This window comes from Lepidochelys kempii, chromosome 9, assembly GCF_965140265.1.
Source record: "Lepidochelys kempii isolate rLepKem1 chromosome 9, rLepKem1.hap2, whole genome shotgun sequence".
In the NCBI taxonomy this organism is placed as follows: domain Eukaryota; kingdom Metazoa; phylum Chordata; order Testudines; family Cheloniidae; genus Lepidochelys; species Lepidochelys kempii.
Genome location: NC_133264.1, coordinates 36,238,961 through 36,264,127, shown reverse-complemented (window position 1 = coordinate 36,264,127; position 25,167 = coordinate 36,238,961). Strand labels below are relative to the sequence as shown.

The 25,167-nt window shown below is 39.9% G+C and overlaps 1 protein-coding gene across 17 annotated transcripts in view; it reads right to left on the bottom strand.

Moving 5' to 3' along the window:
* DOCK10 (dedicator of cytokinesis 10) overlaps nt 1–25,167 on the bottom strand; it is a 245,037-nt gene that overhangs the window by 72,533 nt on the left and 147,337 nt on the right. For 11 of the 17 annotated variants that reach the window (XM_073359912.1, XM_073359918.1, XM_073359919.1 and 8 more), the window contains 12 exons: nt 20,541–20,663; nt 19,321–19,422; nt 18,919–18,998; nt 11,507–11,694; nt 10,862–10,927; nt 9,115–9,207; nt 7,335–7,458; nt 7,032–7,153; nt 6,206–6,292; nt 5,494–5,586; nt 3,560–3,678; nt 1,041–1,110 (listed from right to left, as the gene is read on the bottom strand). In XM_073359912.1, coding sequence (XP_073216013.1) covers nt 1,041–1,110; nt 3,560–3,678; nt 5,494–5,586; nt 6,206–6,292; nt 7,032–7,153; nt 7,335–7,458; nt 9,115–9,207; nt 10,862–10,927; nt 11,507–11,694; nt 18,919–18,998; nt 19,321–19,422; nt 20,541–20,663 — 1,267 coding nt within the window. The remainder of the gene's footprint in view (nt 1–1,040; nt 1,111–3,559; nt 3,679–5,493; nt 5,587–6,205; nt 6,293–7,031; nt 7,154–7,334; nt 7,459–9,114; nt 9,208–10,861; nt 10,928–11,506; nt 11,695–18,918; nt 18,999–19,320; nt 19,423–20,540; nt 20,664–25,167) is intronic. The other 6 variants (XM_073359916.1, XM_073359922.1, XM_073359920.1 and 3 more) reach the window with 2 other exon arrangements.

Below are 25,167 nucleotides of genomic sequence, written 5' to 3'. Positions count from 1 at the left end.
CTGAGGTGCCACAAGTCCTCCTTTTCTTTTTGCGAATACAGACTAACACGGCTGAAACCTGTCATCTTAGATTGTTACTTCAGATAAACTATTTATTGCTTAGGTGTTTGTTGGTCTGTAGCATTATTTGTGCTAACTCAAGGGGTATTCGATGGATATTGGGAACAAAGATATCATTTTTAAAGACATTGGGGTTTTGACTTTCTCAGTGTCATCACAAGTTCACTGAGATCAAAATACTAGTGTAACTGAGTATAGACATATGCCACCTTCCCCCAAATGAGAATTAGGTGGAAGAAACTGAACAAGCAGTCCCCAATTACAAAAAATGTGCAAGGAACCATGTCAGAAAATAAAGTATTTCACATCCCAGAACCAGGTACAAATATACAGTTACTTGGAGGAACAAAAGATATCCTGAGAAAACAATAGAAGGCTAAGAATATATAATAGAAGAAACATACAGCAATCTACAAGCACAAAGAAAAGCTTTCAAGAACACCTCCTTAGTAAAAATTATCACTAAGCTTCACTTGACCATTTGTAATGTGTTAAATGCTATTGGAGAAACACCTTCTACACATACAGTACACATGGCAGGTCAATATGAAGCAATAAAACCACTTAACGTGAATGCTGCAAAATACCTCCTTGAACTGTACATAAATCTATCAAACTTAGGTACTTATATGGCCCCCTATCATAGTATCTGAGCACCTCACAGTCTTTAATGTATCCATCCTCCAAACAACACTGTGAGGAAGGGCAGTGCTATTAACCCCATTTTTTGCAGATGGGAAACTGAGGCTCAGACAAGCTAAGTGATTTGCCCAAGGTTAAATACACAGTCTGTGGCAAAGCAGAGAATGAAATCTGGGTCTCCCAAGACCTAGGCTAGCAACCTAATCACTGCACCATCTAAAAGGTCAGAAGGCAACTATCCAAATGCTGGAAAAACTACAAGAAAGTATCACAAAGAGAAAACAGAAATAATGTGCAACACACAGGAGATGATCAAAGGTCAATTGGATATTTCATACCTTTACATAAGAATGGACACAGTATTCTAGTTGCTCTTCATGGCACTTGGCAACAATGTCAGTAAGAACCCTAGAAAAGAAAGATATTGAGCTATCTTGCAACATGAGGCAGAAAAATATCCTTATATGCATTACATTGTATCACACTGTTATACATCAGATTCAAAATTACCCGTTATGTGTCTGATCCAGGCAAAATCCATGTGGACAATCTGCTGTGCCCATGTGGAACTCATTGACTTCATGAGCACGACATGTGGGCACAGCAGCCTTCTTGTATAGGTCACAATGGTGGATCCGGGCCTTACTCTAAAAAGTTACTATTATTCAATGAAATACACCCAGTTATAACAATTTTAACAGTTGTGATGTTGATCTTATTACATTATTGGGAGATGAAACTACACGTTACTGGAGAACATTTCAACACTTATATGGATCTGGGAATATTATGAAGAAGTTACAATGAAGACAATTAGAGAGAGTGTTAATGAAGTTGAGAATCAAAGTCTATGTAAGGCTGTTGTGTCAGAATTTCTATTCTAACCTTTCAGGGGTTAGAACTCTAGCAAAGACCTAGTGGACCACATTCCAAACTCAAAAGTTCTTGGTATATCTGTTAATCAGTATCACAATAATGGATTCTTATTCTGATAAACCAACCCATGTACCACATGGGTTACCTGACTTAATAACTGCCGAGTTAGTTTTTTTAAGATGCTTTCTGTGCACTCCTGATACATAATCCAAAAAAGCTTCTATTTTATTAAATTTGTTTTGCAAACCATTTCTCATTTATTATTATTAATGTGATTAGGGCCTTTTGAAAAATAAATAAATAACCGAAATTATTCACCAAGGTTCCAGTCATTCTGTCCTTACTCCTCTACTATTCAGATATCAGTGGGAATTTTGGCAGAGTAAAGACAGAGTCATGACTGCATGACTGTGGCCCAAGGCAAGTCAGTAATCAAGACAAAGTATAAAGAAAGTGTTTTTTCACAACCATGAACAATTTTGAGTTCTTGTTCTGTAGCTTTTAACTTGTTCAACGCCAGCTACTTCAAGCTATTCAAAACAAAATACAAAGTGCATACATGTATAGTGGCAAAACAATTAAAGGCATGCACAGCGTTTTGTCAGTGCACAGCTGTGCATGTTGCTGTTGACATCAGCAATGTTGTCACAAAGCCTGTACACAGAGAAGGTAAACACTGAGAAGCCATTTTCTACCAGGTGGGTGGATAGCCAAGTATTTGAGCATAAAAAAAGGCTGCCCTTCCAGTTTCTAACCCAACTGTTTCACTACTGTGTTTTCCAGCCACCCCAACTAACACTAACTCTGGCTTGGGACAAAACCATTTATTCCCCAATTGGCATTAGTGTTAATTAATTGGGCAGTTAGGGGTCATAGGAAAAGGTTTGACATCCTTCTCTTGGAGACTGAGTACATGACCACTGGGATGAGCTCAGTCTCTGCCAGCCAAGGGAATGACACTGCTGAATTCATTCCAGACATAATTTCCTATTCATGAAAGTACTGCGCCTGAAAACCTTTGAAGTGTTGAGCCCCCTAAGCTGCCATTAAAGTCAACTTGAGGAATCAAGCATCAGGAGTCTGAAGTCTTACAATGAATCTCCCTTCAACAGTTAAAATACTGCAAACCAGCTTCAGTAAACATATAAAATACATTAACAACACTTGTAAACCCAACGGGACTGCTGAGGATTAAGTTGTGTTTGTCTTCTGGTTACTACCCAGGCCTTTAATGGCTGGGGAAAAGCCAACAAAGAAATCTCTATGCAGTACAACTTTTCTTTTTCAGCCCATCCATTGGAAATTACTTTATTCTTTTTATTTTATTTTCTGATTTCATGGCTAATAATAGCAATAAATATTTTATTTTAAACAAATATTTTAGTTGGACATTCCTGGAGGTCACAGATCCTTGGTGCGTCTCTCCAGCTGACAGTTAATTACTTGGATGATGCCTTCCCTGTTATTCATTGTTACGGCTTAAACATTTCATTGCAAACTGTCCAAAAGGGGGTGATCTGACTCAGCTAGTTATAAATTTAATCATAGAAGACACTGATCTCTTTCTTTGAGGTGCACAGCAGCCGCAACCCACAAGGAAGTCAGAGGGAATTGAGGACACTAAGCACCATTCAGGAAGTGCTCAGCACCTCAGAGAATTATACATTTTAAAGCAAACCCTCCTCTTTACCTGTTGGTGCCAACTGATTTGAAACAGTAGCGAAAGCAATGTCTGCATAGGAACAATAATTTTGTGGATGAAGTCAATTATGTGATGTCATATCCTATACTTAGTTACCTGACTTACTTGCCAAGCTCTGTGTTAGATCTAGGAGTCAGACATTTTAGGATAATGAGCTCATCTTCTATTAAAATCTAAACACCAAGTTCAGTCCTGGTTCATAAGTAGACTCTTGTCAACAGTCACACACTGGACTGAATTTGGCCCTAATTCTATTATATATAACAAATTTTTGGATACCTTGTCACAGCAGTGGTAACCTCATCCACGTCGTTTTGTACCAGAACCCAAAAGAGTTGATTCAGGATCACAGGAAGAAAATTCATAATTACATGGATCTTCTCAATTTTCAGTAAATTCTGTATCAGATACAAGGCAGAATAACGATAGATTACGGACATAAACCACAATCCACCAGGGCCTGAATTTCCACTCCTTTACACTGGTTTCACCATCTGGTAATTGCAGAGAAGTAAGTGGAATTAAACCCGTGTAAGACAGTGGAGAATCATGCTCCATGTCAAGATATTTTTTAAAGTATGACTTTGTACCCAGAATTTTTATTCCTGCGATTTTATAGTTTCTGTTTATTTTGTGATTATAAAGCAGAAACTATTACCTGCCCTTTTTTTTTTTTCAGTGAAAAAGCAGAAAATATGTACCAGTTGTGAAGGACTGAAGTTCTTACTTTTAAAGATTTTTTCCCCTAAAATTTTGAGAAAATTTTTTACCTGGGCTGAGACCTCATATGCTGTGTTTCATTTTGGATAAAATATTTATGACCAAGTCAAAATCACACTTATTAAAAACAGTGTTACACTCTAAACTGACTGGACAATGATGCTCCATTACCTTAACTGATAGAGCTAATTGAGTTATTCATTAAAATAACTAATATAATATAGTTATTCATTAAAATTATGGATTTAGCTCTCTGATTTTCTGCAAATGCATTTGTGATTTGTAAATAAAAGCCGAAAGTTTGGGCAAATATTTTCTGCCTATTGTTTGTTCATGAACTGTTCACTTTGAATATTTGTTATCTATTTATGTTGTGCGAATGGTGATTTTATTTCTGTTTCCTGATTGGATGATTGAAATATAATACAGAGGCAGACAAAAAGCAGCAAACAATGAACAGTGCACTTCTAGCATGCTTTTCTGGATGTGTAATCACTCATGCTAAAATTTGTGCACCTTTTGGGTATTCACAAACATTTTCTCCAATACCTAGTAACTATCTGAATATACACAAATAATTTATATAATAGAGAAAACTTAACCTAATGCTTTTATTTATGAAAATAGTCACAATTTTTAAATTCAACCAGGACTAATTGCTACTACATATAAAAAACAACAACAAAAATCTCACTTTTTAATATGTATGGATGCACCTGATTTCAGGTACATCCACACATATTACAAAAAAAAAAAAAAAAAGACATCTTTAAATAGTTGCCCAGAGAAATGTTACGACTATTGGAAAGTTACAGCAAAATTATCTTTTACTAAGCAGCTTAATAAAATCAGCTTAATTGGGAAAATGGAGCAATGGGGGAAAAATATCCTTCACTTTAATCTCTAAACCTAGAAACTGCTATTAGATTCAGATGATCACCAAAGAAGTTAATATGTTTCATAACTTGCCCTTCAGTATTCTAGCTCCTTCCTGCTCCGCTCCAAACTACATATTTTAGGGTGAGCCCATGTGATTTGCTCACTGCCAAATGGATTAAGAATCCATTGTAGGACTGAGCATCCATACAAGAATGCAAATCAGGGTTACCTGTATCTTTGGTCCAGGCATGCAGGGGTATGTAGCACTACATGCCAATTTCTTACCCCCATTTCTTACTGCATCTCTCATGCAGGAAGGGAAGGGGAAGAAGTGGGCATGGAAAAAATTATTACTTTCTGGAGCAAGAGGGGAGCAGCAAGATAACGGTGGCCTCCCAAGCCCCAATTCCTTCTCTGCAATGCTCCTGGAGCAGCACAGCAACGTGCCCTCCCTTATGATGATCTGTTTCCTTGGGACACAATCCAGCCCGTGGCAATTTAGAACCATAAGCAGGCCATGGGCTTGCTTGGGAGGCAAATTCAAAGAGAACTAGAATTTGGCCCTTTACATTTATTTACCTACATCAACTTGTAACACTTCTAAATTATTTTACCTTACAGGACGTGACAAAGCTTGAGGTAAGAGGGGGGGAGGGATCCATTTCTCCTTTTTGGCAGAGCTGGAAAAAGGTATTCAGATATGGATCCTAAAATGGTAAACATATGCTAAAGTTAATGCCTATTTTATCATGGACTGCAATTCAAATATTTGCTAACCATCTCGATGAATTGGTCATGGTGGGTCGAATCCAGGAACTTTACACTTTACACCATACAGCACAAAGGATCACAGAACAATAGGTATTGAAAAGCCCAACAAGGATTAGACCATGTAGTCCATCGGCTTACCATCAGAAAGTGCATTTCCTAGTGCTTTGTCCAGTCTTGTTTTAAGTGTCCTGAGCAATGGGGTTTTCCCACGATCTAACAGATCTCAACATCAGGATGTTTTAAAATGTCTAGTTACAACCTCCTGTATCATCCAAAATAACGCCTCCTTTTTCCTTAAAAGGGGTATTTACTCCCTTAGTTTATCACTCCTCTCTCGTTAGCACTCCTACATTCAGATTATCTTTAATGTTAGACGAACAGATTCATACAAGATTTAAGATATATTAAGATCATGAGCAGGGGGTTGGACTAGATGACCTCCTGAGGTCCCTTCCAACCCAGATATTCTATGATTCTATGATCATTTGTCAGGTTTTTTCTAGCATGCATTTCTGATTATCAGGTAAGGATATCTGAGAGAAAATGCAAACTCACCTGAGTATTTACAGTCGATACAACAAATGAAGACACCTTGAAAAGCAGCTTCCCATTGTCTACCCACTTAATGTCACTTCCACTCTGCTGTAAAAAATATTTTCTTATTTCCACACTTGCAAACACCATAAAAGTGTAAACATGTCAACACTGTTCAGTTCTGCATCACTTTTTGCTGCACAGCTCTGTGATTGTGCAAGTTCACTGGGGCCTGGATATTGCACTATTTTAAATATTCAGCTCTCAGTTACTGTAGAAGCAGTCACAATGGGAGTTCCCCCACTACCCTGTCAATGCCACAAAGCAATAGACTAGATCCACAGGCCTACTCAGCTCTCTCTCCATTGCTCAGTTAGTACAAAGGGAGAGGAAACTGCCCATAACTTTCCTGCTGAGGATTCTTAACCAGGCACAGCTGAGGGAACAGTGGGCAATCCTGGGCACTATGGCAAGGATCATGGGACTTGTGCTAGTCAGACTTTTTCAGGGACCCCAGCTAAAACTGTATGAAAAACCACTTTTCACCATGCTTCCACCAGCTAGGAAGAATGTATGGTTTATCCATGCACCGCCAGTCAGGTGTGGTATCTCCAGCACACCACTGGAAGAGGCATAGTTTCCCCCGATCTGTTGGTACACATATTAACTTAAAAATTGAATGCTATACATATGAACACACTAAGCAGTATGGTCCAGTTTATCATTCATACAATGACTCCTTTACATTGCCAGCAAGGCGTAAATGAGAAGCTGGCCCTATCATTTTAATCACACATACTTCAATCTCTCTATTCCTTTTGAATAATATATAAATATTACTTAATACCTTTCCACTTGCAGGATCTTGAAGGCTTAAGTAACTGGGCGGCAAACTGGTTGTCACTGGAATGTTATGTTCTTGAGAAGCTAACTGGTCATCTTTCAATAAAGGAAGCCAAGCATATCCAACTGCACACAAGGGCAAATCAATATGACATTTTTGAGTATAAGATCTTTGGATCATAGGATCATAGTAAATTATAGCCACAAACAGAAATTCTGAAATCCTCAGATGAACATATATCACTATAAATATAATGCAGACAAACATTAGCAAGGAATTATTTGAAAGTAATTCTACTGCAGGTACCTGGTGTTTCCAGAGCCTCTTTCTTTTTGGCATTAGCTTTTGCATGTATGTCACAGGTGACATGATAAAATGAAAACAGAATGTGGTGTTTCTGATGGAGTTGAGTGGGAAGCTCAATTTTCACCTGAAATGTAAAAGGTTACACCTCTCTTTAGTTTAAAGGGAATCAACCAGGAGTAAGAGATGGGCTCTAAAGGAGAAATCTCTCTTTCTATATATCTCTAATTAAAGCTGGCCTTTTGACTGGTAATTGCTTCTTTGTGTGTTGCTCTTTTTAATGATGTGACAACTGTTCTTTTAAAGAAATCATTGAGAGGCACCATTTATTACTCTCACTTAAACTGTTTTTTCTTCTCTTTCCTTTGAGTGAATATTTGTGTTTCTAATGAAACAGCACAGAATTGAAAACTGAAGAACCCTGTTCAAACAGGCTGCTTAGAACCAATCATCTCCATACAATCAGACTCAACACTGACCCTACCCAAGAGTCGCCATTCTTTCTTTCTCTTCTCCTTTAGCATAAGAGAGAGTCAGCCTGGATACCCTTTACATTAAAAACACTAATGATATGTCATCATAACTGATTTTATTATAAAGACTGAAGGTGAACAAGGATTGACGTGAAAATAAAAAACTTTTATTTATGATCTCAGATGAGTCATACGTCCCATAGGTTGTTAATTGAATAAATATGTGGACAGAATGGGCATCGGGCTTTGTTGCAAGGATAGGTTCCAACTCTGTCCATATATTTACTCAAGTGACACCATCATAGGACCTAATCACATTAGCCATGCTATCAGGGGCTCGTTCACCTGCACATCTAGCAATGTGATATATGCCATCATGTGCCAGCAATGCCCCTCTGCCATGTACATTGGCCAAACCGGACAGTCTCTATGCAAAAGAATAAATGGACACAAATCTGACATCAGGAATCATAACATTCAAAAACTGGTAGGAGAACACTTCAACCTCTCTGGCCACTCAGTAAAAGATTTAAGGGTGGCAATTTTGCAACAGAAAAGCTTCAAAAACAGACTCCAAAGAGAAACTGCTGAGCTTGAATTAATATGCAAACTAAATACCATTAACTTGGGTTTGAATAGAGACTGGGAGTGGCTGGGTCAGTACACATATTGAATTTATTTCCTTAAGTTAAGTATCCTCACACCTTCTTGTCAACTGTCTAAATGGGCCATCTTGATTATCACTACACAAGATTTTTTTTTCTCCTGCTGATAATAGCTCATCTTAACTAATTAGCCTCTCACAGTTTGTACGGTAACTTCTAACTTATCTGTATGTGTATATATCTATATCTATCTACCTATCTTACTATATGTTCCATTCTATGCATCCGATGAAGTGAGCTGTAGCCCACGAAAGCTTATGCTCTAATAAATTTGTTAGTCTCTAAGGTGCCACAAGTACTCCAATCCTTTGTGAGTGTGCTGTCAAAAGCACTAACTACTCAAGGCTATGGAGCACTCTGGATTGGTTAGGGTGAAACTCAATTCACCTGCATAAAGCCTGAGGAATCGGGCTTTATGTTGGTGAAGTAGAAAGACTGACCATTATGATGTGTTCAGAGAAATGGTGAAATTTTATTTCATACTGTATGTTTATTTCAGTAAGTAAAAATCTCTCTATCTAATGAAATTCACACTCACCTGGATACATGAACACTTATAGCAGGCAGGTAATTTTTTTTTCCATTTCTATGCCTTTAATTCAATGCATATTGTCATATTGTTTAATCAGTGAAGAATGAACTGACCTCATCATAGAAATCAGGATTCTGTGAATGATGTAGCACTGCTGTGTAGGCTGCTGTTGTAAATAATGGTCCGCCAGGCTTCCCATAAATACACTGTTAAAATATTATACTTCAGTTCAGTTGTCAAGGCATGCTGATAATACTAATATAGGCATAGCTCAAAGGGGGTTTACAAAAGTGTCTTTCCTTTATATGGACTCATCCTACACAATTCAACTCCAATGCTTTACTGGGGTTCTAGGCACAACAACTCCCCCCTGCATTGGCAGGACCAGGGTATTTAATAGGCCCTTTCTATTTCTAGCTTCTATGATTCTTGATTAGCTTATTTTATGTATGGGAAAACTGAGGTGCAGGTTCTCCCACTTTTGTGCCATACTCATTGAACAACTCCATATACCATAAAATTAGTTTGGAAATCTAACACAGATAATCTTAGTTCCCTAATGCCATTTTAATGCATCATACCTCAACATGCACAAGCTATACATTTTGCTGTTCACTAAGTGAGCCATGCAGATGTGACGACCACCAGCTTGGCTGATATGCTGAAGACTGAACGGGGGACCTCCAGAGTGAAAAGCCAGAGCTGCTACAGCTTGAACTAAAAAGTCAAGGCTTTGTAGCTGGGGGCTGAACCAACTCATTTACATCACAGTAAACACACCTACCAGTAACTAACCCACTGTAACACACACCTACCAGTGGGTTAGGTAAGGATAGTAGGACTAGCCCTGCAGCCCTCACAGAGGCAAAACCACCATATAAATCAGAAGTTCTGCTTGCATCAGGACTGCAGGTTCAGGCTCAATAGACCATATCTACCAGTACTTTGCTTAAAATGAAAGGAAGAATATGTGAAAATGTGAAAAATATGTAAAATAACAAATTGGGCTGTTCTATTTAGGGTGACCAGATGTCCCGATTTTATAGAGACAGTCCCGATATTTGGGGCTATGTCTTATATAGGCTCCTATTACCCCACCCCCATCCCGATTTTTCACAGTTACTGTCTGGTCACCCTAGTTCTATTGTATCTAATCTACTATGTCTAGGGGAGGATTTCTAGTGGCAGTTATGCTCCTTCGTCACTTAGGCACTTTTGAAAATCCCACCCTTTAATTTTAAGTAGCTCATCATAATGATAAGTAAGGCCTGGATTTTCAGATTTAGATCTAGGCACCTGAATGCACATTTAAGTGTCTATGCCCTAATTTTCAAACAGGCATAGGCAAAAGTATGCATGCCTAACTTTGGTATGCAAATTCCCTCAGTGTGCTCATGTGAGGTGGAACTATATGCTGCTATACCTAAGTGCACGCACATAGTCTTACTGTGTGGAGATTTGTATGCCAAAGTCAAGCATGCACTTGCTTTAAAATTTGGACCCTGAATATTAGTTTAGGCACTTAAATGTCTAAGTGTTAAATAAGGATGCAGGTACTGAGATTTCCAAGACAATCTAGGGATTTAGACAGGTGTTCCATTAAAATGAATGGGAAGACATGGAAAATAGTCATCTTTTGCAAGTTTTTTTGCCTAATCATTGAACTAGCACTGCAGGGTTGACATTTCCAGCTGATATAGTTAATAACTGGTATTAAACAGGATTGTTATGGAAACTTAAAAGAATATATTACAATATTCACACTTTAAATGCTGCTGATTAGAATACTCTCAATTGCAGGGTTTCATATGAAACCGCTTTTGACACATTATTCTGTGAATGTACTTTGTCTTTGCTCACCTTCATTGGCTTGGCTCCTTCTTCATCTGAACTTTTAAATTCAATACATACTGTTATGTTCCGCGCCTGCAATAGTGATGCGTTAAAAGTGTAATTAGAAATCATTAGCCCATAAAAATACACACAAACTAAGATGTGTGAAATAGAACAGGTTCTACTTAAAAGCTGGAGAACACTATGAATGATGAGCCATATCCTAAATACTTGCAGCTCCCCGCAAAAATCACTGGAAATAAATGTGTAAAAAGGAGAAGGACCTGCAGGCACCAAACTAGGCTTCAAATGCATTGTGCAAAGGCAGAGCGTAAAGGGACCAGTATTTAGCCCTGTCTTGAGTTTAATTCATATTCAATCAGTATGAATATGCATATAAGCTCTCAAGGTTCATTTAAGAGAGGATCATCTGTACACACATTTATATTAAAATATATTTCCCTAGAATATTGCCCAAAAAGCAATTACTGAACTACATCTTCTTTGAAATGCCTTCATAGCATAAAAGGTTCCTTTAATCTGTAAAATCACTTCCAGGAAATTCTTACTGTGCTTAAAGGTTCCATAAAGAATTAAATAGACTGCAAGTTAGTTCAGTAATTCAGGATCCTATTCTGCCACCTTTAGTTATGATGAGTAGTTCTACTGTACCTTGCTGAAGCTTTTTTGGCTATCGTACTTGAGATGTTTTGGATAGATGTATACTTGGTTCTTATACACTCTATAAGGCCGGGAATATTTTGTTGATTCTTGTACAAATTCTTCCACTTCCACCGTAGGTTGATGCTCCTCTGTATTATAAAATGGCTTGACTGGGATAAAAGATGACGTTACACAATCTTCAAAAAAATAAAATAAAAAAACAATCAGAAAATGAAGTTGTCATTTTATAAACACACTAATAATAAGTATGTAGGATGTAATATCCAATATCAAGACACAAAGGGCCAAATTCTATCCCCTTTTACAGCAGTGTAAATCTATAGTAATTGCACTGATCTACATTTAAGTTAAATATAGCACCAAATAACCTTTGAATATGCAGTATCCAAGACAAAGCACAGTAGTATCATTCCAACTCTTATAATTTCAGCAAAGTTATAGCTCTAAATACAACTGAAGTGTCATTAAAAGATAGATTGTTTCTACTGGAGTTAACATCTCTATTTAGCCCATTTTTTCATTTACTTTTTAAAGTTCATCTGCTATCTAACCGGCAGCCAATGAAATCAAGAGATACGTTACTTAGAACTAGATTTAATACATTAGAGAATCAGAGTATCTGAATTAAGTTCAAGAGATAGCTGATGAACAGAAGTCTCCTGTCATCCAGACAGCAGAGTAACTCAGCACAGATGTCACAAAAGCACAGATTGGTATTCCAATGTATGCTACTAAATCAGCAACAAGCTTGGTCTCAGTAGGAAAATATCCATGGCTGTCTGCACTACACTAGTCCGAGGAGGACAGAGACACTGATTCCTATTCAAATGAAAAGCAACCTGAGGCTCAACCCTGCAAACTCTAGAGCCAACCAAGAGGTAGTCAGATCATGCAAACAAGCTCTCCCTGCCTCTTTTATATCCTAACTTTCCCCCTTGCTCCCTTCAGAACCTCCACAATGAGAAGTCATGCCACTATCAGGCTGGAATAAATCTTCTATGGGACTACAGAGTAACAGCAAGATGTAGAGCAAAGGTGAACAAACTACGGCCCGTGGGACCCTCCTGCCCGGCCCCTGAGCTCCTGGCCCAGGAGGCTAGTCCCTGGCCCCTCCCACACAGCCTCAGTGTGTTGTGCTGCCGGCGCAATGCTCTGGGCGGCTGGGCAGTGCAGTTGCAGAGCTGCGGCCTGACCTGGCTACCAGCCACCTGTGCTCCAGGCAGGGAGGTAAGGGGGCAGGGAGCAGGGGGGGTTGGACAGGGGTCAGGGGAGTTGGGGGGGATGGTCAGAGGGCAGGGGTGTAGATAGGGGTTGGGGTGGTCAGAGGGCGGGAACAGGGGGATTGGATGGGGCAGGGGTCCTGGGGGGGGCAGTCAGGAATGACAGGGGGGTTGGATGGGGTGGCAGGGGGCAGTCAGGGGACAGGGAGCAGGGTGTGGTGGATGGGGCAGGAGTCCCGAGGGGGCTGTCAGGATACAGGGTACAGGGGAGATTGGATGGGCAGGAGTCCCAGGGGAGCCATCAGGGTGTAAGAAGCAGGGGGGTCGGTAGCGGGCAGGGGCTGGGCCACGCCTGGCTGTTTGGGGAGACACAGCCTCCCCTAACTGACTCTCCATACAATTTTGGAAACCCGATGTGGCCCTCAGGCCAAAAAGTTTGCCTGCCCCAATGTAAAGGCTGTTTCTCTGATCAATTACTAAGTTTTCTTTTTAACAAACTTAAAGGGTTCAGCCTTCCTTCCAGCCAATTTCTCATGCTTGCTCTCAGTCATTTTCATCCCTAGCTGTCGGGTGTATTCCTGAAATAAGCTAGAAAGTGCCATTCATGGAAGCCTTTGTCCTTTACTTCCCAATGAATACTAGTAGTGTCAAAGGTGAATAGCTGAATTACATTCCCTTAGTACTGATCAGCCAATATGGGCCAATGGCTACCGTAAGTGGTTCTTTATCTGATTTATTCCCATTAGCTCCATGAAGTTGATCACTTTAGGTGACCTCAAAAATCCATCCATCAGCCAATGAAAAATTCAATGGTCACACTCAGAGTTCTTTCCCAAATTACTAACATTCCATCATCCTGGAAGATTCTGATCCCAGGTTAGGATGTCTTGGCCTGCATAGTACAGTCCAGTAATTTTTCCATGAGCACTTGGCTGGACAGAGTCCTAGCACTCTGCTCTGGGGAAGGGGATACATTATTGCTCTACTGCCTCCAAATGATTAGCCCCACTGGGCTAGCAGCAGTGATAGATATATTTCTGATTGAAACAACCGATATATAAGATAGGAATGAAAGGCCTTAAGAGGATAATGGGATATTGCCTTCAACCTATTTCTTTTATTTTAAATGACCTAGGAAGAGCTCTGCTGAAAAAATTAAAATTTTCCACAAAAACTAAGGAAAAGTTTTGTTAAAGTTTTCAGAAAAAAAAAAGGCAATTTTTTTCTGCCATCTCTGGAATGAGACCATCTCCATGTTTGAATATCTGCACCTCTGTTGTACCAGCAATGGTCTCTGTTAGGTTCTCAGAAAGAGACAGTTTCTATTTTGTTGGTACCCAGTATTACCTAACACAGAATCCTGAGGACTCTTTATTCCAGCCCCTTCCCTGAAATGTATTGCATTTCTAGCAGCTCACAGAATATAGTGATATAGAGCCATATATTTCCCTACTTTGTCAAATTAACCGTAAAGGGGAGAAAATAATGCAAAAACACTACAACTTTTAAAGAGCAATGGCACAGGAACTGTGACAAAGTGGGGGGTTCTCTTGTTTTTTTTCAATGGTTTTCATGCGGAGGGGGTGGGACTCAGTTTCCCTGGGTGTTACTGATCTAACAAGGTGATGGGAGAGGGAGTTTGTTGTTACAGAGGACCAGCGAGGGAACTTGGGACCCCAGCCAATGGCCTGGAGAATGGATACCCCAGCAACTGGTGACCGGGAGGCCCAGCTTGGGAGTCACAGCCTGTTCTGGCCAGTGGGAGGACAATGGGCTGCAAAGAGAGGACCCTGGTGACCTGACCAGCTGGTTCCAGCCAGAAGGGTGCAAAGGACAGCTGAGAGAAGAGGAGGGTTTACCTGTAGAAGACTACCTGACTAATCTAATCGCCTTCTATGATGAGATTACTGGTTCTGTGGATGAAGGGAAAGCAGTGGATGTATTGTTTCTTGACTTTAGCAAAGCTTTTGACACGGTCTCCCATAGTATTCTTGTCAGCAAGTTAAAGAAGTATGGGCTGGATGAATGCACTATAAGGTGGGTAGAAAGTTGGCTAGATTGTCGGGCCCAATGGGTAGTGATCAATGGCTCCATGTCTAGTTGGCAGCCGGTGTCAAGTGGAGTGCCCCAGGGGTCGGTCCTGGGGCCGGTTTTGTTCAATATCTTCACAAATGATCTGGAGGATGGTGTGGATTGCACTCTCAGCAAATTTGCGGATGATACTAAAGTGGGAGGAGTGGTAGATACGCTGGAGGGCAGGGATAGGATACAGAGGGACCTAGACAAATTGGAGGATTGGGCCAAAAGAAATCTGATGAGGTTCAATAAGGATAAGTGCAGGGTCCTACACTTAGTACGGAAGAATCCAATGCACCGCTACAGACTAGGGACCGAATGGCTCGGCAGCAGTTCTGCGGAAAAGGACCTAGGGGTGACAGTGGACGAGAAGCTGGATATGAGTCAGCAGTGTGCCCTTGTTGCCAAGAAGGCCAATGGCATTTTGGGATGTATAAGTAGGGGCATAGGGAGCAGATCGAGGGACGTGATCGTCCCCCTCTATTTGACATTGGCGAGGCCTCTTCTGGAGTACTGTGTCCAGTTTTGGGCCCCACACTACAAGAAGGATGTGGATAAATTGGAGAGAGTCCAGCAAAAATGATTAGGGGTCTGGAACACATGACTTATGAGGAGAGGCTGAGGGAACTGGGATTGTTTAGTCTGCAGAAGAGAAGAACGAGGGGGGATTTGATAGCTGCTTTCAACTACCTGAGAGGTGGTTCCAGAGAGGATGGTTCTAGACTATTCTCAGTGGTAGAAGAGGACAGGACAAGGAGTAATGGTCTCAAGTTGCAGTGTGGGAGGTTTAGGTTGGATATTAGGAAAAACTTTTTCACTAGGAGGGTGGTGAAACACTGGAATGCGTTACCTAGGGAGGTAGTAGAATCTCCTTCCTTAGAAGTTTTTAAGGTCAGGCTTGACAAAGCCCTGGCTGGGATGATTTAATTGGGGATTGGTCCTGCTTTGAGCAGGGGGTTGGACTAGATGACCTCCTGAGGTCCCTTCCAACCCTGATATTCTATGATTCTATGATTCTAAGACAATGGACAGAGGCGGGGTTTGGGGGAGATGATATCAGACACCCAGCTAGAAAGCATGGGGGCTTGGGACTGGAAAGAGAGAGCAGGCAGGGCCCACCTGGATGCAGGAGAGACTTAGATGTGCTATGCTGAGGGAGGCCAGGCCTGAAAGCCCTGAGAGTTTCCTATGCTGTGTTCAGACACTCAAATAAACCCTCCTGTTTTACACCGGCTGAGAGTCACTCTGTTCTAGAGAACAGGGTTGCATTATTCACTCTGGGAGTGGAGGCCCTGGGGGTCCAGTGGGAGCCCATGACGAGAGACAGGCATGTTAAGGCTCAGAGAGGTACGGTTCCAGGAGGCAGAGGGGCTTAGCCCCTGAGAGAGAGTGGACCCCCGGGGCAGGGCTGTCACACTGAAGGGGGTTCCCCCCAGGGACCGTACGGCCAAGAGGGGGCACGACCTGTGAGTCCATGACAGGAAAATTGTACCACACCATCACCATCCAGGAACTGTGGATCCCAGTCAGTGTATGAAGTCGTTTTCAGTGCAAACACACACATCTGGTCATGTTGCTATTGACTACCAGGCCACTAGCTATTCTCTGTGACTCCACTGAGTGGAGCCTCAGAGCCCTGTTTTTTCAAATGTGGATTTAGTCTGAGATAAATGGGGAACACCCCAACTATAGCACTTATTGCTTACCTTCCTACCCTACCCTCTAGCCCTGCTCCCTTCCTGTGAATTGTCTGGTAGATACATGGATATTTTGCAGAAGGGAGACTTTTGGTTATATAGCATAGGAGGGACATCTCACGTAGCTGCCAACACTCCCCTTGCAGGATCTATATATGTTTGGCTCCCTTTCATCAGTCAGCAGAGGGGCCAGGGGTTTTATATCAGGTTAAACACTGACAACGTCTCCTAATTTTCAGTACTTCAGGCACTTGCTGGACATGTTGTAAATCAAGCATTATTAAAATAGAGATTCTCCTTCTGATGTCTAATGCAAATTGATGCTAATCCTCAGCAGTGTAATGTCAGTTCTTAGAAAGACAGTCTTGCTGGGATTGCTGGCCAACTCTCTTTTCATTAACTTTCCTTAGCATTGGCTAAGAATAATTAAAATTTTCATGGAAAAGGAGGTGTTAAACACAGACTGCTGCTCTAGGGCCTCGTCCAAAGTCCACTAAAGTAAAGAGGTGTCTTTAAATTCACTGCAATGAGCTTTTGATCAGGCCCTTAGAGGAAGGCAAATTTTCTGATGCCAAAGGACTTTTCAAACTATTATTAATAGTTCACGGTGGGATTTTCAACGGAGCCAATGGGATCTGGGAGGCTAGATCCCACTGACTTTTGATAACTTTCATAGGCACTGACCCTGGTCATGTTCTGGAGCTGAAGCAAGCCACGGAAAAAAAATAGGGGATGCTCAGCACCCAGCAGTCACAGCTGTTAAACAATGATCAATTGTTTGGTAGCTGGGGGAGCAGCTCAGGGGAGGGCTGAGAGCAGTGAGCGGGAACCTCAGGGGAGGAGTTGGAGTGGTGGGCAGGAAGAGCCAGAGTCAGGGCGGGGCCTCGAGGGAAGGGGCGGAGTTGGGGCAGGGCCTTGGGGCAGAGCAGGGGTACAGCACCCCTGGGGAAATAATAACTTCCACATGCTCTTTGAAAAGCCCTATATCAAAAGTGAATATTGAATTAGGCAACAACATAGCACAAAAATCTGTGTGAAAAAGGGCGTTTTGCCTACAGTGATATTTGCAACAAAACGGGGAACTTTCCCTTAATTTTATATTAAAAAAAATACCTTTGACATTTTTGTGAAGTTATTTTGTAGTTAAAGTTTAAGTGAAAATTTCTCAAAATTGATGCAAATTTAAATGCTAAGTATAAATAAAACATATATCATTAGAGAGAAGTGTTTTATATCCTTTAAGAATCTTATCTCCCTACTTGGTTGCCCTGATTATGCCTCAGTTAGTCTGGTGTTCTAGTGATTGTATCATAAGAGAATGAGAGGCTGTTAATTTCATTCCTCACTAAAACTCGGCAGATATTTTTAATATATTGTTTTTTCAATGAATTGCATTTTTCAGACCCTGAAAAAATTAGCTAAATTCATGTAGAATTTGATTAATAGTTTTGGTTGGGAAAACAAAATCAAAAGAGTTGAACCTTTTGTTTCAACTTTTTATTCAAAATAGTGTTTTGATTTTTAATTTGGCCTTAAAAAGCATCCAAAATGCCCCAACTGAAACAAAAAACTCAGAAAAAGTAAATCAAGTCAGCCAAATCATTTTGAAACTAATAAAAAAAATTTAAAAATTGTTTTGGGTCAACTTACAGTGTTTTGATTTATTCAGTTTTATGATTTTTTTAATTTTGATTTGACAAAAAAACATTTTTGGTTCCAATCAAGTGGGATTATTTTTCCAGATTTTTTGGTTCAGCCCTCCAAAATGGAAAAAAAATATTATTTCCTCAGCTGTATTCCTCACTTTTGTAGAAATGTTGCCACTACAGCTAAGACTTCAACTCCTTTATAAGACTCAGTGTTAACTTATTGATTCACTGACATTTTCCTGTATATTTACAGGGGGTCAGTTTTGTGAGATGCTGAGGGCACTCAACTCCTAATGGCGAGGGGAGTTGGTATGTACTGAGCTTTTTGCAAGACTGGGCCACAGAGAGGAGTGGCCCTTGAAGTAGAAAGAGAACAAATGAAATAAATTTGGGTTCGGAGACTTGGCATAGCTACAATAACAACGCTTCCTACAGGGGCTGATCCAAAATCCATGAAAGTCAATTAGTCTTTCAATTGATTTCAGTGCACTTTGAATCAGGCCCCTTTACATGCACAGACTGTGACTCATCAAATGAACACAGGACATGCTCTTCCTACAATACAAAATAGGTTACTTCAAGGCACAGAAAAAGATAAAAAACAGTTGAATATGCACTGGTTAAAAAAAAATCAAAACAAACCTCCAAATTACAGTTCCTTCTTTCCAGTCTTCCAGAACTGTATCAAAGCAATAATTAATTTTAAAGGCTCACATTAAATTTTATAAACCCAGAATAATTATAAAATGGAATCATACTTGGGTGTTCCAAAGGGAAACAATTTACTGCAATGTCTAGGTTGCCAGGTATGGTCTGTATTTTGCTAATCTTCTCTGCTCTGGAATGACAGAAATGAAAACATTTTAGGAAGCTGGTGTAGAGAATGCAAGAGGGGATGTATTTTCTGACTTAAGAGAGCAAAATGAAATATCACCAGTTATTTAAATCATGAAATAGTGAAAGGTAAACCGTATTTAACAGAGCTACCAAACTGCGTAAGAAAAACAAGTGAATTACTTTCCTAATAAAATTAAAATGGGTTAATAGATATGAAATCAAAATAACACTTTGATTAATAGAAAAATCTTACTTCCAACTATTTCTACTCGCAAAATAGTTTCATATGCTCCCACAAAACCCTTGGCCCATATTCTCCCTACCGTCTCCTCAGCAAAGGGTGACTGGACTCCAGCAGATCCAAACCCAGGGGTGCAGAAGTGAGAAGTGTTGCTTCATTCCTGCCTTCTCTGTGGAAGTACTTCCTTGGGGATTTTGTGGGGAGAGGGATTCATGGGAAAGGAAGGAGTCATATGGAAGAGAGTCATGAAGGACCCATGGACTTTTGCATGTGAATTAGTGAAGACCTCATCAGCATTAACTTACTGCTTTTCAATTTGCTTACTGCTCTACAATTTGAAACATGCCCCCCTTTAATGGGAATTCTGAGAACACTCAATTGTGGGGAGCTTAGGGCATCATGGCTCCTGCAGCAGCTATATTGAGAGGGGACAAAGGCACAGGCATTGTGCCTGCATGGATGCCCTGAGGATGCCAAAGTGATCTTGTTCTTCTCTAAAAAAGGAGATGCTTCAGACAAGCTGACTAATGCATCTATGGCCAACCCCTTAGCTTACTGGGGATGTCAGTGAACGTATTGCAGTATACTTGTAACTATGAGGATTAAGGGCCTGATCCAAAGCCCATGTGAGTCCTTCCATTGACTTCAGCATTGGATCAAATCACAAAGAATTTCCTACAAATGGAATTGTGATGTTTTGTCAAATTAATGTGTTTTTTGAGGGTTGTTTTTGGGATATGAGGAGACAGGAAGATATTCTGGGCCTGATTCTCTTGTCACACTGGTGTAAATATATCGACTTCAATGGAATTACTCCTGATTTACACTTCTGTGAGAGGAGAACCAGCCAAATCAGAATTTCAGAATTCACGTAATGGCAAACATTTGAGAAAAGTAGATGATTCCAATGTCCACTATACAGGTTGCCGTGGAGTTCCCAATTATAAAAAATAGGGAGGGATGGGAGAGCCATTAAAGGATTCTTTTCATTTTCATGTATATTTCTCTTTTTCTCACAGTGTGTTCTTGCTTGTTCTTCCACCTGCACCTTCCCTAATTGACACTAATTCCATGAATCACTATCTTTTAATTGTAATAATGTGTATTAATGTCAAATGCCTTTCCAATTATCCTGGAAAGCTCAGTCAAAAAACACTCTTTGGCAGATAATGGACTAACGTGAAAAACATGCATTTAATATGGCTATTTTGACACACTCGCCAACGGGCGAACAAGGACACTAATGAAAATAGCATTATAACCTTAGGCCTCTCCAAAGCTGACCTAAAACCCATTCCTTACCTTCTGTATTCTGCTATTAATTTAATCAAATCTTCAGTTGAAATCTTGCTACTTTCTTGCCTGAACAAAGGTGAAAATCGGGAGTCTCTGTCAACATTTCCCTGATTATCCTTAAACACTGGTCTACAAAGAGAGAAAACAACATATATTTGATGACAGCCAGGCATGCTTAGTCATATTACTAGAGAATTTTCAATTCACACATAATTGTTCATCACTGATGACACAGTATGAACTCCTGTGCAAAAGTCAAAGGGAATAGATAGTTAAAATTGCTCTCCATGGTATATACTTTAAAGCAAACATGCTATTCTTAGTTCCTGTTAGGGGATGTAGCTGAATCATACTTGGGTGTTCCAAAGGGACACAATTTATGTGTGTATGTAGGCGCCAGTCCTGCAAAGGTATACATTTAGGTATACATTTAATTTTATGCAATGTGAATCGTTCTACTGACTTAAATAAGATTACTCACAGTGCACAAAGTTCATAGATTCACAGGGACCATTCTGATCATTTGGTTTGACCACATGCATAAGATAGACCACAAAATTTCACCAAGTTATTCATACATCAAGCTGATAACTTCTGGCTGAGCTAGTGCATATCTTTTAGAAAGACATCCAATCTTGATTTTAAAGACTTTAAGTGATGGAAAATTAATCACACCCTGAGGTAAACAGTTCCAATGGTTAATTGCCTTGACTGTAAAAACAAACAAACAAGCAAACAAACAACCCAAACCCCAAAGACACACTGCACCTTATTTCCCCTCTGAATTTTTAAAGCTTCAGCTCTCAGCCATTGGCTTTGCTTATGATAAAATAAGCACATCTGTAAGTCTTTGCCGGAGTGGGGACTTAGAATGTGTGGGGACTTAGAATGTAACTTCTTCGGGGCAGGGACCTTGAGCCAGATTTTCCAGCCCATTAAATCTGCTTTGCACCTCTCCAGAATCACAAGGGTAGATTTACACTGGTGTAACTTGTCTCAATACATGTTTGAAGAGTTCTAACTACACTTTTGATAATATAAACAACTAATTGTAGAAAAAAGAAATATCATATTATAATTAAGAAAAATACATATCAGCTTTTGATTGCACAGGAAATCATTCTCAGATATTTGCACTTCTGCTCACTGCCAGTTTCAGGATTTAATTAAGACATTCCAGTGCCCTTTGAATTGCCCAAGGGTTCAAACACTCTGGCTGGATTGGATACTATAACAGCTGTGCAATCAAACAACATTGGATTCAACTGCATCACGAAAAAAGATTGCTTAAGAAAAGTAAAATGCTTTTGACACAAAGGGCTACTCCACAAAGCAAGTAGCCAGGCTTTCTTCCCTAATTTACCTCTCTGTTATACTGCCAGTGAAAAAATAATTGATGTCAGCAGGAAATATTGCCAGATACTAAATAACGGAGTAAACCCCGAGAAGAAGATTCTACTGATAAGGACAAATGTACAGTGTCTTAACTCAGTTAGCTGAGGTGGAGGGACCAACATTAAATTTCTCCATAACTACAGGGAAGTAACCTAACTCTGTTTTATCAAATGCTTTTAGCATTGTTTCTATTCTCCAAAGCCTTAGGTCTCCAGATTATCAGGAGAGATGTATGAAATAACCAATAAGTAGCCTCCCTTGTGCCACTAGAATTTGTCGAGTGACTGCAGAGTCACTGTGGGATGGGGAAGATTTCTTTCTCTCTGTTCTCCATGCATTCAGTTACTCTAGCACAGTGGTTCTCAACCGGGGGTACACGTACCCCTGGGGGCACAAAGAAGTCTTCCAGGGGGTTCATCAACTCATCTAGCTATTTGCCTAGTTTTATAACAGGCTACATAAAAAGCACGAGAGAAGTCAGTACAAACTAAAAGACAATGACTTGTTTATACTGCTCTATATGCTATACACTGAAATGTAAGTACAATATTTATGTTCCAATTGATTTATTTTATAATTATATGGTAAAAATGAGAAAGTCAGCATTTTTTCAGTAATAGTGTGCTATGACACCTTTGTATTTTTAGGTCTGATTTTGTAAGCAAGTAGTTTAAGTGAGGTGAAACCTGGGGGTACATAAGACACATCAGACTCCTGAAAGGGGTGCAGTTGTCTGAAAATGTTGAGAGCCACTGCTCTAGCAACTGAGGCCTTAAAACACAGCATCCAGGCTAGAAGAGTAAGGTGGGGAGATGTCAGTCCAAAAATACTGATGGACTTTCACTGCAGATTAAAAAGAAAAGGTATGTAAGTAGTGCACACAAAATATAAATATATTAATACAAACAGGTAACTGCTGTGGAATTAGGTGCTGCACCTTTAAGGGTTGAGCTTCCTAGACAGAGTTTCAGCGCACTGAGAAGCTCTTGTTGTTATACACAGCCAGTTGTAACCAAACATGGAACAAAGCAGATTCCTTGCAAGCCTTGTGTGATCACTGAACACCAAAACTGCATGAAAACTATGCACGTGAATGAACAGAATAGGCAACCGTGTATGCAAATAGATTCTTACATTAGCAATCACCCACTTGCAATAAACCATCTTTACAGCCTATTTTGCTACTATTCATATTTTGTGTATGCAGTTAGAAAATTTGGTCTCCTTTAGGCACATGTTATAATGGGGCTTATGTATATACACTGAGAAGAGAATTACGTGGCTTTTTGCTTGCCAGATCATACTGGTACCTCAGTTATTAGGGCTTAATAAAAGCTGAAGAATTGCTTTTGGAGCAAGCATTATGTGTATTACAGCTCTAGTTAACTAACTTCAGCCTTAAACTTTGCTAGATAGATTTATATTATGAGTCACACTTGCAAGTGAGAGTCCCTGACCATAGAAAGTAATCTACAGTTATTTGATAATGACAGCTGACATTGAACAAAACTTGAGTTAATTCAAAGAAAGGGATGGATCATAAAATGCTCATAAAATCCAGGAATTTAGCATTTGAATAATAATTTATTGACTCTCTACTGATCGTTCCTTGTGTACTACAAGCCTCCTTTTTGGAAAAGTCCTAGATAACTAAAAAGGAATTAAACTTTAATATTGCTCTATAAAAATACTCTGAAAACCAACAGAATTTAATAAATAATGAGATCCTTTGTTAACCTTTTAAACATTTCTATATAATTTTTTAGTATGGATTTCATTAGCTATTACATTGTAATTATACTGGTTCTGTAGGTTAAAATATCTGTAGAAAGGTCACAATTTAATATTAAACTTGGTATGACATTTCTTAAGGGTTGGCTAAGATACTGTGGAGGGATGGCTCACCTGTTTGGTCAGAGATACAGGGCCAGCTCCTCAGCTGGTATAAGTCAGCATAGTTTCATTAGCTTCAGAGCAGCTATGCCAGTCTACGCCAGCTGAGAATCTGGCCCCAAACCTTGCAAAGTGTTAAGAGAGTCATACTATGGGATCTGTGTAGGTAGAGGGGGTTCAAGGCAAGAGGGTAATGTAAAAATTAATCTGAGTGAGTAAAGTTTCCCCACATCTATTAAATGGAGACCAGACATACATCTACAAATCTTGGCAGGTTTGGTAGGAATATGAGAATGGAAGGCTGATGTATCACACTGTCATTCTAATGTATAGTGTAATTACAGTCACTTGCAAATATCTATAGTGCACCAAATGAGACCAATGCCAGAGAGAAATCCTGGCAAAAACCTGAGTCAGCAACCTGAAGGGTGCATACAATTCTGTTATTAAATAAAGTAATCAGAGTTTCAATTGCACAAATGACAACATGACACATATGCAATTGTCATATTTTGGTTGAGTGAATGAATATGTAAAAATCACACTGTGGCCATCTGTAACTGCTTTAAATTATAATAACTCAAAAGGGAAAATTTCCACAATAAAATGTGAACACAGTTAATGCAAGAAAATATATAAGTGGAAAATACATTTTCAACCCAAGATTTTTGCAATTTATCCTAGTCAAAACACTTTTTGTGTGGTGTGATGTGTGTCTTGTGGAAATATCTATTTTCAAGCTACAAAATTAGAAATAGATTTTGTTGGATCAAATTCTTTGTTATATCAGTGTTTGTTATACTTCATTGTTCTTATGCCACTGGGAGTATGGCAATAGATTTACTCTGGATTTACACTGGCATAAATGCGAGCAGAACGTGACCTACTGAACCAAATTCAACCCTGGCATAACACCAGTGCTGTCAATGTGTTTATGAATGTAGTGAATTTGGACTAATGTGTTTCTGCTACACCGTGTCATCTGCCATGTTCTCATTAACGATGGAGAAGTTTAAGAAGAGCCAATAATTAGACCACAACATATTTCAGAGTGGAAAAGAAGTCTGTAGTTTGAGGCCCCAAAGTAGGATTCTCAAATTAAGCAGGGGAGCACCAATCTCACCTGTGGGTCCTGTTCTGGTGGGTGTGCTCAGACCATGCCTAACACCTGTGAGCTGCCAGCCCCCCCCCCGCCCCACCATCAGGAGGGCCAGAGGCAGGCAACCAATAGGTGGAGGGGCAGCAGACTGCCTTAGTGATCAAAAGACACTGGGGGGCACAGGGAGCGAGCACAAGAGAGATATCAAGCATCAGCAGCAGACAGGGATGTTTTTGGTTACTAGGA